The sequence below is a fragment of the Diabrotica undecimpunctata genome, chromosome 5, assembly GCF_040954645.1.
Source record: "Diabrotica undecimpunctata isolate CICGRU chromosome 5, icDiaUnde3, whole genome shotgun sequence".
NCBI lineage: Eukaryota > Metazoa > Arthropoda > Insecta > Coleoptera > Chrysomelidae > Diabrotica > Diabrotica undecimpunctata.
The window spans coordinates 12,580,064-12,596,455 of record NC_092807.1 but is presented as its reverse complement, the minus strand read 5'-3'; the positions used below and the strand labels follow the sequence as shown (position 1 = coordinate 12,596,455).

The following is a 16,392-nucleotide window of genomic DNA, read 5'->3' as shown; positions in this document are numbered from 1 at the left end:
TTATCTTACGCAAAGAATGCATCGATGATAACTTTATCTGAGCGACTGTACATATTTTACCAGGCTCATCTAAATGTAAATATCGATGAGAATATTAAAACTTTGTATTATTATACATCTTAGTCATTGATAATTTTGCAGTTAATAACTACTCCTGGTAGAGTACTTTTATTTTATTTTTTATTGTCTGCTTTTATTACAGATAAATATATTTTTACACAGTCTCACCGAAATACGAGGCGACTATACAGTCAATTCTAACTCTCAAAATATTTACAGTTTTATGTATTCTTTATTTTTATTGCTTTTAGGACTACCAGACTTGGTGTGATCTTCGAACGCTAGAAAACCAAGTAGGAGGGAGATATTTAACTCACGAGTCCGATGATCAAAGGTGGGAGCAGTACAGGGCCGAAGTATGACCCGAAAAAGGATGGTTACATAGCTTTAAAAAGTGCCTTCGGAGTATGCGCACTTAAACACACAACAAAAACCTCTAACAAGAAGAATAACGGTGATTTCTTCGTTTAAGATTTTTCAAATTGTCTAATTAATTGTTAAATTACATTGGCGAGAAAAAAAAAGTCACCGTGGAAACTATTGGAGTTTACATTTTGCTTGATACTACTGTCACTCCTGCAAATCCTTGAAATTCGGAAATTTCGTCCCAACTCAACACAAACCCGTGGACCATTTCGATATTCTTTGACAACTTTCGCTATCTGCAGTCTTTCATTATCTTGCAAAAAGAGACAGAAAACATCAAAGGCATGAAATTATATTCTATAACTTCCATAATGTACCTGTGAACTGTCAGATAGTCATTTTGTAGGAAGACCAACTCTGTGTCAGGTTCTGAAAAGATTTTTGCCAAACTAAACTGACTTACCGCTAAAATGGGAGTCGATCGTCAGCACAAACTGGAATATATCTTTCTGCTAGTCTTCTTCATATTCTTGGATTTCCGCCAGATCTATTGAGGCATAATACTCTGCCCGGTTCTCGTTATTTATATTTCGATGCTAGCGTTACAATGATGGACCTATAGAATTTTTCTACAAGACGATCTAATAATACTCAACGTTCTTCTAATTGTTCATTCACTAATTTTCACATTTATTGGAGTTAAGTTGTTCTAATTTGCAAATTTGCAGGCCTTGACAAACGCTCATTTTTTGGACTGATTGTCTTGTTTTCTCAAAGCATCAATACGCATTTTATGTATCACATAGGCTTTTACAAACAATTCTTAGTTTCACGTTGTCCTTGACCTACTTGTAACATCATTACAACTCTTATCGCAACCATAAAGGTATTTTTCTGATATGACAACGGTCATAACTGTCTAATTAAGCTCCTACTTATACAGTGATTTTCAATTAGCAAATGTAAACTACTTAGACCATCACAATTTCAGATTGAAATAAATGTTTTACTCGTCATTGTATTTACACTGGATTTTGGTTATGCTAGAGGAAAACCATTTTTAAAATAATAGTGCCAATAGTAACAAAACTAGTACCTTAAACACAGTTTCAGAATTACTTCCAGTTAAAAAAGTTTTATACCTGTTGATAATATTTTTATAGGAAATTTACATTTTTCATTTTATAGGAAAATGAAGTCTAATATTGGTAGTTGAAGTGACTGCTATGTTTATTGAAAAAATTAGGAGAGTATCTAATATTTCACATTGATTATTCATCTTTTACTTTATACTCAAGTTTTGTCTTGGACATAATGTGAAAACTAAACTCTTAAATAACTAAACTCTTCAATAAAAATATAAACTGACGAGATGGTTCTATTAAAAACAATTTCTTAATTAAATTTGTCTAACAATCTGTCGGCATTCATAGTTATATTAATTAAATCAAAACATTTACATTAAAGGTAAGAACTAGAACCCTACAAATATGTACTTACCTCAGTTAGAAAAACTTTTGAAAAAAATTTGTAAATGAAAAGAACGAAAATGTATTAAAAATTAAAATAATACCCAATCCATAAGGAAACTGAATTCCTGAAGTTGGCTGTATACCATGAATCACAAATTTTTTTATTAAAAAATGTGGTTTATTACATCGTTAACATGGTGGTTAGTTGGTTACATCACAACATGTGGTGCACATTGCCTGATATTTAAAAAAATAGATCATTTAAGTGCAACAGAAGAAGTGTAGGACATAACCTTTTTTTTCTTGAAACTTCCATAATTATCTCTTAGAAGACACAAAAGAAGGCCAAACGTTGAAACTAGAATATATATTTTTATTACATAGTATTCTTAAGCAAAACAGTATTTACCATTTTTTATTAGAGATCTTGATTCCAAAGATGGTTCCTCTGGTAAAGCCAAATGTCCCAAAACCTTGGTACTTCCATATTGCTTGTAATACTCAAAAGTTGATATATGCTATTTTATATGTTACAAAAGAGAGTTAAATTTCAAACAAAAGTAATCATTCCTGATTTTATATTTTTAAAGTATTTATTTATATGTGTATGGTTATACAAAATATTTTATTTTTTATTAATGTTTATTTATACAGTTTTTAGCAATAAAAAGTAACATTTTCAACACTTTATCTAATTTAGTGAATTGGAAAATAAAATTTTCTATAAGAAAACATCTGTGTTTATCTTTTTCTTTATCGAAACTGCTTATACCCTACTGTGATATTGGTAACCACATTCCAACATCCGATAGAAAAAAAATAATTAGGAATTGTTAAATGAAGTGATCATTGAATATGTCCACATTTCAATGCACCTGTAACAACTTTATTGAGTGTAAAGAAATACTCAGAAAGAGGCTGTTGTGGAAGGCTATTTCTTCCACAAACCCAAATAGGTGACTGAATGTATCATATGGTTCACTTATCAGCAGAAGACTTAGAAAAAGATCTAGAAGAACATAATGTTAATCACTTAAATTTTTTATTCAAATAGTAACAGAAAGAATAAAATTAAAAATATATATAATATTATATTTGGCTAAATAAAATTTTTACATTAGAAAACCCTTTGTGTCACTGAGTTACAGTGTCTAAGAGCATCTTTAAACTTATAAATTAAATCTAATAACTCTACTGAGTTGCAGGTGAAATGAATGGGTTTTAAAACTTTACTATTCTTTTCAATATCATACTGTTCACCAATTAAACATATTCTAAATAAGGGCCCTTCTGCAGATTCCACTTCACTAGACTAAAAAAAAAATAGATTAATACAAAAATATGAATAATAAAATTACATTGTGAAATTTAAAAAAAAAAACAAATTAAATCCCACCTTTACTATGTAGTCTATTTTCCACTTTATATCAGTTACATGTGGCAAAGCACTTCCAATATTTAATAAAGCTATTTGTAGTTGGCATTTCTTTTCTTCCAACATGCTTATATACAGGTTTGTTCGTTCTGATGATAAACCACACTCATCATGTAAAAAGAATGTAATGTCCTCTCTATTAACATTTTGTCTAACAAATTCTGTTGTAACTGTTAAAAGAGAGGCATAAAATTCCTTAATGATATCAGGTTTTGAATTATATAGATTGTTTGTAGCTAAAAGAAGAGAAATATTAGTTTTTAAAATTAACAATTAGATATAATCTCACCATGAATCTCTTTCCTTTCAGTTAAAACTTGAAAGCAATTTTCTAATTGTTTTTTAAATATATCATCGTTAATTATAGTTGAATTTTTCGCTAAAGTTATAGATGCCCTTTTATCCTGAAAATTCTTCATAATTTATAAAAATATACACATATCCACCTACTATTCTGAAAAAAGTTTGTGTTATGTTAACCTAAAAAATAGACGTCAATGTCACAATTTCCATGAATATATGTCTTGATCAGAGCGAGCTAAACAGCCATTTTGTGTTAGTAAGTAATTAATTAAATCATTTAAATAGTTTTTGAAATTCAAGTTTACCGATTGTGCAATTATTAATTATTATCATAACCACATCATGGTACAATGATTGTACCATGTAACCACATCATAACTGGTTGAAAGAGCACCAACCAATGAAATATCACGTGACTGATCATGTGACAGTTGACGTACCTAAATAATCAGAACTGGAAAAATCACTTTTCTTATCTGCCATTTCTTTCACAGCTCTGTGTACTTTTGGTCGACCTCTACTGCGAAAGGTCAAAGTTTTTCCAAATTGAAGAGGTTAAAAGTTAAAATATAAATTCAAAAATGTTTTCCAGAGTCGTAAGACCAACTGTAGTAGCAACTAGAAGCTTCAGCACATCAAAACAGGTCAGTTTTAAAAAATTTGGTTAATATTTCAATGTCAAGTTAAAATTAAATTCCAAAGACAAGATTTATAGATTTATGAATTTTCCATTGTTTATTTCAAAAGTATTTACTATTGTTATCATTATCTGTTATTAGAATTATAATTAATATGATAGTATTAATTTGCTGAAAATAATGTATTACATAATACCTTATAGAACAACTTCAAAGTAGCAGTATGTGGAGCGTCTGGCGGTATTGGTCAACCTCTTTCATTGCTTTTGAAGATCAACCCTTTGGTCAGCCAGTTGTCTTTGTACGATCTTGTACACACTCCTGGAGTAGCTGCTGATTTGTCTCACATTGAGACTGCAGCTAAAGTAAAGGGGTAAGTAGCTATTCCATTTAATTATAATTAAGTGTTTTGGAACTGTTTTATTGTGCATTTATTTTCTACTACATTGAGTGAGAATAAACCATAATTTTAATTAAAAAGACTGTATTTTTGACATTTTCATTTCCAATAGTGTATGAAAAGGGAACAATAAAACAATTTGGTAACTAAGGGAGTAAGATGTTTTAAAAGATAAAAGCAAATTTCTTGGTCCAAAGAGAAATAACAATAAAAGGAGGACACAATAGATCTCAGGCAGCAGTATGAGTCTACTCATCTACAATTTAACAATTCAGGCCACCAAAGCATAGACATATATTTCTTACACAGTTTTCTGTTCATAAGTTAGGTGTCATGCATAACAAAATTATGACAACTTAAAATTTTAAAACTCACAAGTCACAAAAGAACAGCCTATATCAATAGACTGTCATGGAAACATAATTTTAGTTTAAATCCTAGTTGCCTCTGCCGATCCACCTCTAATTGGATACATTTGTTAAAGAAATTGTGAATATTTTTAATTTCATTTCTTAGTTGTTCTTAGTAGAGTAATTTTTGAACATGCCTATCAAATTCTTGTACAAAATTTGATTATGTGCTTGGTAAATTTTTTGTTTGATAATTCTTCAGAGAAAGGCGTCTTAAATTGTGAGATCTGGAGATCTGGGTGGCTAATATATCAACCATGAAAGGAAAGTCACTAAAAGAAACATACATTGATTTTTTGGGAATACCGTCTTACCCAGGGATTATATGATGTCCAATACCAACAATTTTGTGATAATGCTATTACAATTGTATTAAAAGTAATGATTTGATCATTCCCTCTTCTTCTTGATAAGGTTTTGTTGAAATGTTAGATTTTATGGCAATTACTATTTTAATGGGAATAAGCCACAATTGAAGGTTAAAATGAGTTTATTGACGTTTCAACCTCAACTTCGGAATAATAAATAAATATTAAAAAGAGAGAATTTGATGGATCTCAAATATGTAAGCATGCATGTGAAAATGAACATGGGTTCATGGAATGATTCAAGTATAGTCCTAAAAGAAACAGATGGTAAAATGAGAAAAATCAAAGAAGCTGCTCTAATTATGCTAAATGAGACCAATTGTGTCGCAAATTCCTCAGCAGGATGCAGTAGGATCTGGTTACCCATATTAAAAGAGGAAGTTAATAAAAGGAAAATACCACTATTAGTAAGTCAGTAACATATCAAGGATACATCATTTATGTTTTTTAAATAACCTACATATAAAATCAGAATTTTTTGTTTATTGAGAGTAAACGAAATGTAACACTAAATACTTACCATGTCCGGATAGTATTATGAGGTTTTTTTCCTTGGTTTTTTCCTCATGATTTACTATGGAATCACTAACAGGAGAATTTTACTGTCATAATGGCATGTGGTTGTCTTTTTAAAGACAAATTGGCAGGACAACAACTAACAATATCCTCCGTGGTTATTGCTAGTATGTAGCATTTGTAAATTCTTTGAAATATATTGAAATCCCCTCGTATATTTTTAAAATATCAAAGAATAATCTTTGATATTTTTCACACGGAATCTTTCAATTTCCTTTTATTTGCATCGCTAGAGTTAATGTAAACCATTTTATAGTTTGTTTATATTTTACAGATGCGTTTTTCCTTGGTATTTTCTTTGATTGAAACCACTTTTAGGATATTCTGCGTTTCAAATAAATACTCCAGTTTATGTTTTGTTTATGCTAAGTTAAGCGAATGAATTTAAAAGATTATTAGATCACTCTCTCTGAGGTGTGGTCAAGAGCGGTGAGCTTCAGCGTTATATCCAAATTCTACGTCAGTTTGAAAGTTTTCTGTTTTGTTCCTTTTCATGGAAAATATGTAGCAGTTTAATCAGTTTAATGGAACCAGTTTTGTAAAAATGTGCTGCTGATTTTGTTCCAACCTCACTTTTATTTGTCTCTGGTCGTCTTTCCAGACCAGTTGAGGCAGTCCTTTCTGCTCATGCATAACAGAAATTCCAGTATAATTCCAGTACAATTTCAGTATAAACCCAGAGGTTTTGGTGCATTTTTTTTAGTGAAAATCCAGGTAACTTTTTCTGTGATTAAATTTCAAAGTAATGACAGACATTTTTTTTTAAATAATAGTTGCTTTCATTATTTAAAAAGATAATTTTTTATTTGCCACAGTTTATAGCCCAATAACATTTGTAAGTTTTATAGCAATAGAGTTTGTAAATGAATAGGACATATGTAAGTTTTTTTTCTTTATTATTTTGGTATAAATTTGTGTAACTACTAATATAGTATTTTTTGTGCCATCTGTAATTTTGTAACTGTTTGTGGTGAGACACAATAAATGTTTAATTTATTTCTCTGAACCATTTTGTCTTTTTATTTTAGAAAGGTCTCCTAACCATTTTTGTATTTCTAATTATTATTTCAATAGTTACAACTAGTTGTTATAATCATTATAATTTGGCACCTCGATGCGGCGTCCTTTTTAAATTGCTAGAGGTCCTTCCTGTTTGTTTTATTTGTCCATTTGTCCCAGGAGATTCATATAAGTACCCCTGTGTTTCATTTTTGTAGTTGCCCCAATCCAACCCCATTGCCATTCAACTTATCCACGACCCAGCTCTCCAAACAAACCCTGAGTGCCGTTCGCGTAAGTATCGTTTATTTTGCTTGCCCTATCTCCACCCCAGTAATATCTGTCCCCAAATTTTCAACCCCCATAGTAATACCCTATGTGGTAGGCAAAATATTTCGTTACAAATTGTTCAAAACATTCATTTGTTGCTCTGGAAACTGCAAAATGGTTAATTATTTATGTCTTGTAAAAATCAACCTACACTTTTGATAGTTTGTGTCTAAACTTGGGTGTTGTGGTGCTTAACAAACCCTCTAAGAAGTTCATCTTCCTGGCAGGCTAACATTAGGGTCTCATCAACATATCTTGTTTGTGATTATTTTGTCACCTGTTTTTTTCCGTGTCTCCATCATTACAAGACTTTTCTGTTAATATACTACCCATATAGGCGTTCATCTAAATGATTAGTAAAGGAAGTTGTTGATTTACTTTTCCCAAATTTTTCATATAGAAAGAATTAGATGTTTTGAACATCTATATTTTCCAAGGCCAACCATAGCCTTCATTTGAATAGTATAGAAAGGAAGTTGATGATTTACTTTTCAGAAACTGTTTTCATACGGGAAGAATTAAGACATTGCTTTAATTATTTCCTGTGTTATGTCATCTTCACCAGGTAATTATTGTTTTTCGGTGACCATACAGTCTTTCCCACTTCCACTTTTAGTACTTGTATTAAAGATTCCATATCTATCTGACTAGGATCTGAATTGTGATTTAGGGTTGCATCAATATCATGTGACACTTTTTCACAATATTTTCACATATTTTTCACAAAGTTCCAATTACTTTTGTAACTTAAGAACACGCTTGTTTGGTAATTGCTGAGTAAAAAATATTAAATTAGGCTACCATTGGAGAAGAAATTAAACACTGTTTAAAATTATGTACCGCTTGACCCCGTTACTTTTTTAAATTGTAAGGGTAACATTTGCTGTTGCTAGCAGATGAAATTGGGTGCTAAACATATTAAATGAAAGTCTCCGATTTTTCGTATTATTTAGAAGTGTAATGAAGATAATAAAGATGGGAACATTTAAAGTTCTCGACCTACATACATAATATTGTTTAAATGTCACCATTGTTTCTAAAAACTTGCCTACCGCTAATATCTTATAGGATTTAAATTATGTATAAAAAATATTTTTTCAAAATTTTCCATAAATAAAAAATTGGAAGTTCTTATTTGGAAGTTAGATTATTCCCCAAAAGATATTTGAAGAAAACAAAAGTATCTTGATTTAAAATACAAAATATAAAATAAATACAACTAATCATGGTCTTATTCAAATTGTTTATCAATAGTAAAAATTTTCTACACAAATAATTACCAATCATCATTGATAAATATGTGATTACAAGGATTTTAACTTAAGCAATAGATGTTTCTATATTACGTTTTAAGTAATAATTCACAATAATGAATTATTATGTTTAAATCCTGATATAAACATCATTTTTAATATACTTTAAATCAAAATTGATATCATGTATTGCGTCATTAATTGATTTTTAATCATAATAAATGTTACTCTATAAAGTGTACCAAACCCCTACTTGTGATACATCATTGAAAAGACTATAAAAAATGATATCCAATGGTTTAATAATTATTATACAGGGTAAAGCAATACTTGTGAAACTTTGGCTTAAATGGAAAATTTAATGAGGTTTTTGTTGATTCTGTTGATTACCCTGTGTAATTATTTTTAAATAATTATACAGAGTGTTAATATCAGCCGGCTTACTATGAGTGCCGGTCGGAATTATTTTTTTTTTGTTGAATAAGTTGAAAACATCTGTTTTTTGGGTTCTGTCAGATTAATTTTTTTTTATTTGAAAATTTTAAATGTCATTAGTTTAGTTTTCATCATTTGTGGTGGGTGGGGCCTAGGAGGTTGATGGGGTGAGTTCTCTTTCATGTCATTTTAGTTTCCCCTTACTATCTTAGAAACATTTTCAAGCATTTTTCAATATCAGCTTTTGTTCGTGAGTTATAGCCCATTGTAAGTTTTAAAATTGACACACTATATTATAGAGGGTATTAATAACATTACGGCATTGTAAAGTATGACTGTTTATTTAATTTTATGTAAATTATCAAGCAGTGCATGCTTGGCACTATTGTCTTTCACTTAATCTTTTGTTATTCTTACCACAACACCACAGTTGCTGATATGTTTCATCTCTTCATCATGAATATTATTTTATTTTATTTGAAAATTTTCTGTGTGTGTAGCTCTAACATAGTTGTTCATTTCAGATTCAATGGTCCTGAATGTCTCAAGGATGCTTTGAAAAACGCTGACGTGATTATTATTCCAGCTGGTGTACCCAGAAAACCTGGTAAATTTTCTTTATTTACATTGTGACAACATATATACATTCTTCACTTTTTAAGGTATGACTAGAGACGATTTGTTCAACACAAACGCCGGAATTGTAAAAGCTTTAGCTGAATGCGCAGCAGAAGTAGCACCATGTGCGCTTATTGGTATCATTACCAACCCTGTCAACTCTGCTGTTCCTATTGCCTGTGAAGTACTCAAAAAGGTAGATATTTTTTAAGTGACTTTTATTTAAAGTAAAGATAAGAGAGTAAAATGAAATGTTTCCAGCGTAGTAATAGAAAAAAATTAAGTGTGATTTAAAACATGTATTGATTTCTCAATTTAGTCTCTTTTTAATGAGCGTATTCTGTTCACGAAACACGATTGTGCATTTGTTTATAATTTAGCCATAGATGAAAGTCAGAGATAACCAAATCTGACGAATTGAGTGGATGTTTCAATAATTTGTATGTAAAATCCTTCAATTTTCAGATTGCTCAAGCGTAATGTAGGCAGGTGCATTAAATAGAATTTTCTTAATGATACCTATATTGTTTTTTAAGATTTATTGACCTCTGATTTATTCATCTGAAATTTTTTTCCTGGAATTTCTTTGATGAATGATATTTTTCCAAGATCTGTTGTCGATTGGTCCGAATAGGTGTTAGAATTTTTAATGCGTCCAGGACGAGGTTTCTTCTTTACGATTAAAATTAATCAGATATGGTTTTAATTTCGATAGCATCTTTAAAAAATTGTCTAATGGTAAGAAATATATTTGTAGAGCCACTGGCCTTTATTCTTTTGAACTTGTTGTTTATATATTATATATAAGATTCTTGAACTACTAAGTGGAGCATAGAGCTTCAGTCAAAAAGCGGCATCAGGTTTTATTTTGCGCTAAGGCTTTCACCTCATTCCAAGACTTTCCTTGACCTCTTATCTCGTCCATAATGGATCTTCTCTTGAAGTTTGTTCTTTAACTCAGTTAGTTGTTTTGTCAGGTATGAATGGAGTCATCAGAGGCGAAGAATTTTTCTAAAAATGACAGAAACTTTGAGAAAGCTTTCAATTCCCAATTCCCTATTTATTTGTGATCGGAATTTGGTAAAAATCAAGCCCACCTGGCACCAAAAGATTTCATATTAAATGGTACTTGTAAAATTTGACTTATCTTTTTTCTGAAATGATTATAATCCTAATCATACAATCAGATATCATTACATTGTGGAACTACATTGTCTAATTGTCTACCATTGATATTTTCTTCAACATATGCGTTTTTGATCATCCTTCACTGTCATTGTCTATATTGTTTACTGTTGATAACAAAGGAGCAGACATTTTATATACTTCACCAACTTTGGAAGAATTTCTGTTGACCATAAACTATACAGAAGAAAGAATTTATGACTTTCAAACATTTTTGTCAAACACAAATAGAAAACAAGTGTTTCAATAGAACAAAATATTTTATGCGCTAGACCAACAACTTTTTAGCTTATTATTTTTATTACAATATAAAAACTAGTAAGTATCACATTTCTCTTTCTATGTTTTAATTTCAAATATTGTGTAGGCTGGAAAACTCGACCCCAAACGTGTGTTTGGTATCTCCACCTTGGACATTGTCCGTGCCAACACCTTCATCGCAGAAGCCAAAGGACTTAACCCCAAAGATGTTAACGTTCCCGTTATCGGAGGTCACTCTGGCGTCACCATCATTCCACTAATCTCCAGAGCCACTCCTTCAGTATCATTCCCTGCTGACCAACTTCAAGCTTTGACCACAAGGATACAAGAAGCTGGTACTGAGGTAAGTCCGTTATATCATCTACACAATACATTAACAATACACTTGGCCCATGAACCTCGCTTTGTCCCAATATCCCAAAGTGTATAACGTTTTACAGTTTTATTCTATACTTCTGATTTTAGGTAGTAAAAGCCAAAGCTGGAGCCGGATCCGCAACGCTCTCCATGGCATACGCCGGTGCCAGATTCGCCAACTCCCTCCTCAGAGGTTTGAAAGGAGAACCAAACGTCATCGAACCAGCCTACGTCCAATCCGACGTTACCGAAGCCTCATACTTCTCCACACCTCTAGTTTTAGGCAAGAACGGACTCGAGAAGAACTTGGGTCTTGGAAAACTCAGCGATTTCGAACAAGATTTGCTCAAGAAAGCACTCCCCGAACTTAAGAAGAACATCGAAGCCGGTGTCAAATTCGCCAAACAATAAAATAAAATTTATTGTAATTTATGTTCATTTTTTGTTCTTTTTGTATTATTTTTTTCAGTAAATTAAAGGGTTTTCTAGTCGTTCGTGTAACGGACAAATTTTTATAGCCAAAATTAACAACAATGTATGAAGTAAAAATCTGTCAGCTGCATTTCTGAAATAAATAATTGTTTTTATTTTTATTTTTTGTTCGGTAGGTAGTCTTTCTAAAATTCTAAATTATTTTTTATTTTATTTATTTATATACGGCATCCATTTACTTACAATTTTTACAAAGTTACATCTTACAATCAATAAATTATTAAAATAACAATCACAAGTTTTACAAAGTTACTCCTTAACAACAATAAATTATTAAAATAACAAACACCTCAGAATAATACAAACATATAAAAATAATACAGATGTACCACAAACTTATTGTAAGATACTTTTTAGTTGTTTTTTAAACAAACTAATTTTGGTGTCAAAAATATCCATTTGTCTTGGTAGGCTATTAGCACTCCGGACTAATCGTGTAGTTGGTTCATTGATACCATAATTAGTGTGGTGAAATGGCACTGAAAAGATTTCTGATTGTCTGTTGCTTCTACTAGGAACTTTAAGACTAACAAGCGATAAGAGTTGAGGACAATCTATAAAAGCATTGATAACTTTGTGTAAGAAACATAAATCTAACAATGTCCTCCTTGACTCAAGTGTTGGTAAGTTAAGACTATCTCTTACCCACTGATAGTTGTATTCCTCTCTCCTGTATCCACTCTTATAGGCTGCTACCCTCAGAAATTTATTCTGGACTCTTTCAATCTGTTGAATGTAACAGTGGTATGATGGGGACCATACAACTGATCCAAACTCCAGAATGGGTCTAACGAGACCACAATAAAGTTTTCTAAATATAAACAAAGACAGGTCCACTGATGTGCGTTGGATAAATCCCAGCACTTTCATGGCTCTATTTGTTACTTGGTTGATGTGGCTTGAGAATGACAGTTTGGTGTCTAACCAGATTCCCAAATCTAATACTTCATTTTTCGAGGCTAATGGCAAGTTATTTATGTAGTAAACAAATTCAATTGGATTTCTTTGCCTTGAGAATGTCATTTTATGACATTTATATTGAGTGATATTTTGTTTAAAGTGCACCAATCATAAAACGATTTAAGATCTTGGATTGAATTTTTCTAAACAGTTTTACATCGTCAGCAAACATAAGAACACTACAATTTTTGATTTGTTGTACTAAATCAACCAGAAACAAACAAAACAAAACAGGGCCACAATGGGAGCCTTGTGGCACGCCCGATGGAACTGTTATTTCAATTGAAGTTGCCTGCGTACGGCCACTAACAAATTCTGTAATCCACTGAAGAAGGGGATCCAAAATACCCAAAGCTCTTAGTTTTTGAAAGAGAACCCCATGGTTTACCCGATCAAATGCTTTGGAAAAGTCAGTATAGATTGAGTCAACCTGGACTCCCTCTTCAAAGCTGTTGTATATATGATTGACATACAAAACTAGGTTGGCATCTGTTGACCTCCCTCTCATAAAGCCAAATTGTTCAGGATTAAAAATGCTTCTAAAACTCCATGTCAGTTTCTTACTAACCAAACAATCAAGCAACTTGGGCAGCTCTGACTGATTACAGACAGCTCGATAGTTTGATATATCGTTCCTTGCACCCGATTTAAAAATCGGCTTTAAAAAACTTTTCTTCCAGAGACTGGGAAAGCTACCAGTACCAAGTGATCTGTTAAAAATAAACAAAATTGGTTTTGTAAGTACACATATACATTTTTTCAGAAAATAGGCTGGGATTCCATCCGGCCCTGCACATAATCGGTTTTTACAATTTGCAATAGTATCATAGACCTCAGTTGCTGTAAGTATTATAGAACTTAAACAAATCGAACTGTCAAAATTAAAAAAAGGTAAAGTATCTTTTTGTTCATCTGAGTAGACAGATGAGAAATATTCTGCGAACATATTGGCAGAGTCCTTGATATTTAAGCTAACCCTATCATTATAGACCATTCTGGATGGTATATTATACCCATTTCTTTTGCTTTTAATATAAGACCAAAAATATTTTGGATTATCGGAAATGTTATTTTGTATCCCATCTAAATACTGTTTCTGATAGTCTGCTCTTAAAATTTCACACTGGTTTCTTAAAGCCACAAAACGGTCATAATCATCTTGCCTACCACTAATTTTAAATTGTTTGTGGGCCTGTTTTTTACATATAATTAGGTTACGCAGCTCTGACGAGAACCAGAAATTAACCATGATGTTTAGAAAATTAAAACAAACCACTGTAACATCTGAATTTAAACATAAATTTGAAATCGAATGCTTGAAAGAATGGAATGTGAGCCGTTCAATGTGGCAATAGCGCACATTTGACAACCGAGCGTTTCCAAGCACTGCCCCCTTCATCCCCTCCTACTACAAGACACAGGCTAGCTAACCAGAGCTAATCAATTGTGACTAGCCTGCACGTATTTTTGCATTATAAAAGCGTACGTGTTGTGAAATTTTAATTGTCGTAATTGACTTTCATTGATTTCGTTGATTTGAGAGAGAAGTTATTGTAGTCAAGATGAGCTCAACAAAAAAACGCAAGTATAATGATGATTATATCAAATATGGGTTTATTTGTATGCGTAAAGATGATATCGAACATCCTCAGTGTGTAATTTGCTATGAAGTATTAAGCAATGAGACCTAATCGTCTTGAAAGACATTGTTATCCAAACATAACTCTTTTAAGGACAAACCAAAGGAATTTTTTACTACAAAATCTGAAAATTTAAAACGAATGAAGTTGGATAGTACTGTTCTACAGCTCCGTCATCTGAAAAAGTCTTGAAGCTTCATATGAGCTATCACTTCTGATTGCTAAAGAAAAGAAAAGCCATCCTATTGGAGAGCCGCTTGTTAAACCATGTTTGTTGAAGGCAGCTGATATTATTCTTGGAACGCAGAGTAAGCAAAAGTTATCTCAAATACCTCTTTCTGACAATACTGTGAAACGTCGCATTGATGATATGGCCGAAGACATACAAAACCAGGTAGTTGATGTAGTAAAACAATCGCTATTTTTTGCTATTCAGCTAGACGAGAGTACAGACAAAGCACGATGTTCTCAGTTAATTGTTTATGTTCGATATATTGAAAACGAAAGAATGAAAGACGAGGTACTCTTTTCTGCAGAGTTGGAGGTTGGAGACCACGACAAAAGCTATTGATGTTATGAAAACAGTGTCAGACTTTTTTGACAAACATGAACTATCTTGCCAAAAACTGATCGGCGTATGTACGGATGGCGTGCCTTCAATGTTTGGTTCTCGCTCAGGATTTATACAATTAGTAAGAGAGAAAAATGGTGATGTGATTGGCATAGATTGTGTTATACATCGACAAACCTTGGCAGCGAAAACTCTTTCAAATGAACTGAATGCTGTCTTTAAGTTGTGTATTAAAGTAGTGAATTACATAAAAAACAGTACGTTGAATACTCGACTGTTTAAAACTCTTTGTGAAGATTTAGGGAGTGATCACAAAACATTGCTATTTCATACAGAAGTACGATGGCTCTCGAAAGGAAACATGTTGGCAAGATTATTTGACCTTCGAGATGAAGTAATCACCTTCTTGAAACAGCAAAAGCAAAATGAACTAAGCGTGGCCTTCAAAAAACATTGTACCCAAGTAATATTGACTTATTTATCAGACATCTTTGACTCGTTGAACATTATTGATATTAGGCTTAAATACGAGAAAGTACCAAAGTAGTTACTGGATAGTACTCGTTTCAATTATAAATGAAAAAGACTTATTAGGCATGTTTTGCACCAGCATTTTGATTGTTAACAGAAAGAGTATGAATGTTCTCCTAAAAAATATTCCTTATATAAATGAAGACTTTATTATACCAGGTAATTTAACCAATTGAAAGTATTGTTTATCTGCTACAATTTACGGTATTAAATACCAAACAAAGAATATACGACGCATATAAATACTATTAAAATAGATGCTCAATTTCATTTATGTTGTAAACATTACAACAATGAAAAATAAATGGCTAATTTTAAGACAGCTCCAAATTTTATTTTAATTCAGATCTTTTTGCTTCCAGTTTCAGCCATATGTGTAGGTATCCAAACCGTCAAGTACAGTATCTTCAATAATCAATTGGTATTGAATCTGAGAGCACTTCTTTATTTTCATACCAGGACTGTTAATATTCTTGTCTTTTAATTATATCTACAAGCGTTTTATGTATCACATTGTCAAAAAATTTTTAAGTGTGACTCATTAAAGCTATTGTTTTATTATCTCAGCAGGTTGTTGCACTTAACTTTTTGGGAATTGCTGCAAAGGTTGATTGCAGCCATTGTCATGGCGATTGTGGCAGTCGGATGGATTAAAGAGTTCTCCCACTACATGATTAACATCATCAATGAGTTTTAATAATTTGACACTTTGCCATATTTTTGTTTTTTATG

The 16,392-nt window shown here is 31.7% G+C and overlaps 3 protein-coding genes across 3 annotated transcripts in view; 2 read left to right on the top strand and 1 right to left on the bottom strand.

Annotated features, from left to right (window-relative positions):
• Window positions 1-2,547, top strand: part of PKD (serine/threonine-protein kinase D3) — a 63,563-nt gene extending 61,016 nt beyond the window's left edge. Inside the window, exon 15 of the mRNA XM_072531492.1 lies at window positions 312-2,547. Within this exon, the coding sequence (XP_072387593.1) occupies window positions 312-422 (111 nt within the window). The 3' untranslated portion in view covers window positions 423-2,547. The remainder of the gene's footprint in view (window positions 1-311) is intronic.
• Window positions 2,548-2,923: 376 nt separating this feature from the next.
• LOC140441069 (COMM domain-containing protein 3) lies at window positions 2,924-3,982 on the bottom strand. Its single transcript, XM_072531497.1, has 3 exons — window positions 3,623-3,982; window positions 3,295-3,569; window positions 2,924-3,210 (listed from the first exon to the last, which is right to left on the bottom strand). The coding sequence occupies exons 1-3, from the start codon at window positions 3,750-3,752 to the stop codon at window positions 3,016-3,018; spliced, it is 600 nt and encodes a 199-aa protein (XP_072387598.1). The 5' UTR covers window positions 3,753-3,982; the 3' UTR covers window positions 2,924-3,015.
• Window positions 3,983-4,102: 120 nt separating this feature from the next.
• On the top strand, window positions 4,103-12,053 carry Mdh2 (malate dehydrogenase 2). The gene is made up of 6 exons (XM_072531496.1): window positions 4,103-4,280; window positions 4,478-4,647; window positions 9,570-9,652; window positions 9,708-9,859; window positions 11,216-11,452; window positions 11,575-12,053. Exons 1-6 carry the CDS (start codon window positions 4,218-4,220, stop codon window positions 11,875-11,877), a joined length of 1,008 nt encoding a protein of 335 aa, XP_072387597.1. The 5' UTR covers window positions 4,103-4,217; the 3' UTR covers window positions 11,878-12,053.
• Window positions 12,054-16,392: the final 4,339 nt, after the last annotated feature.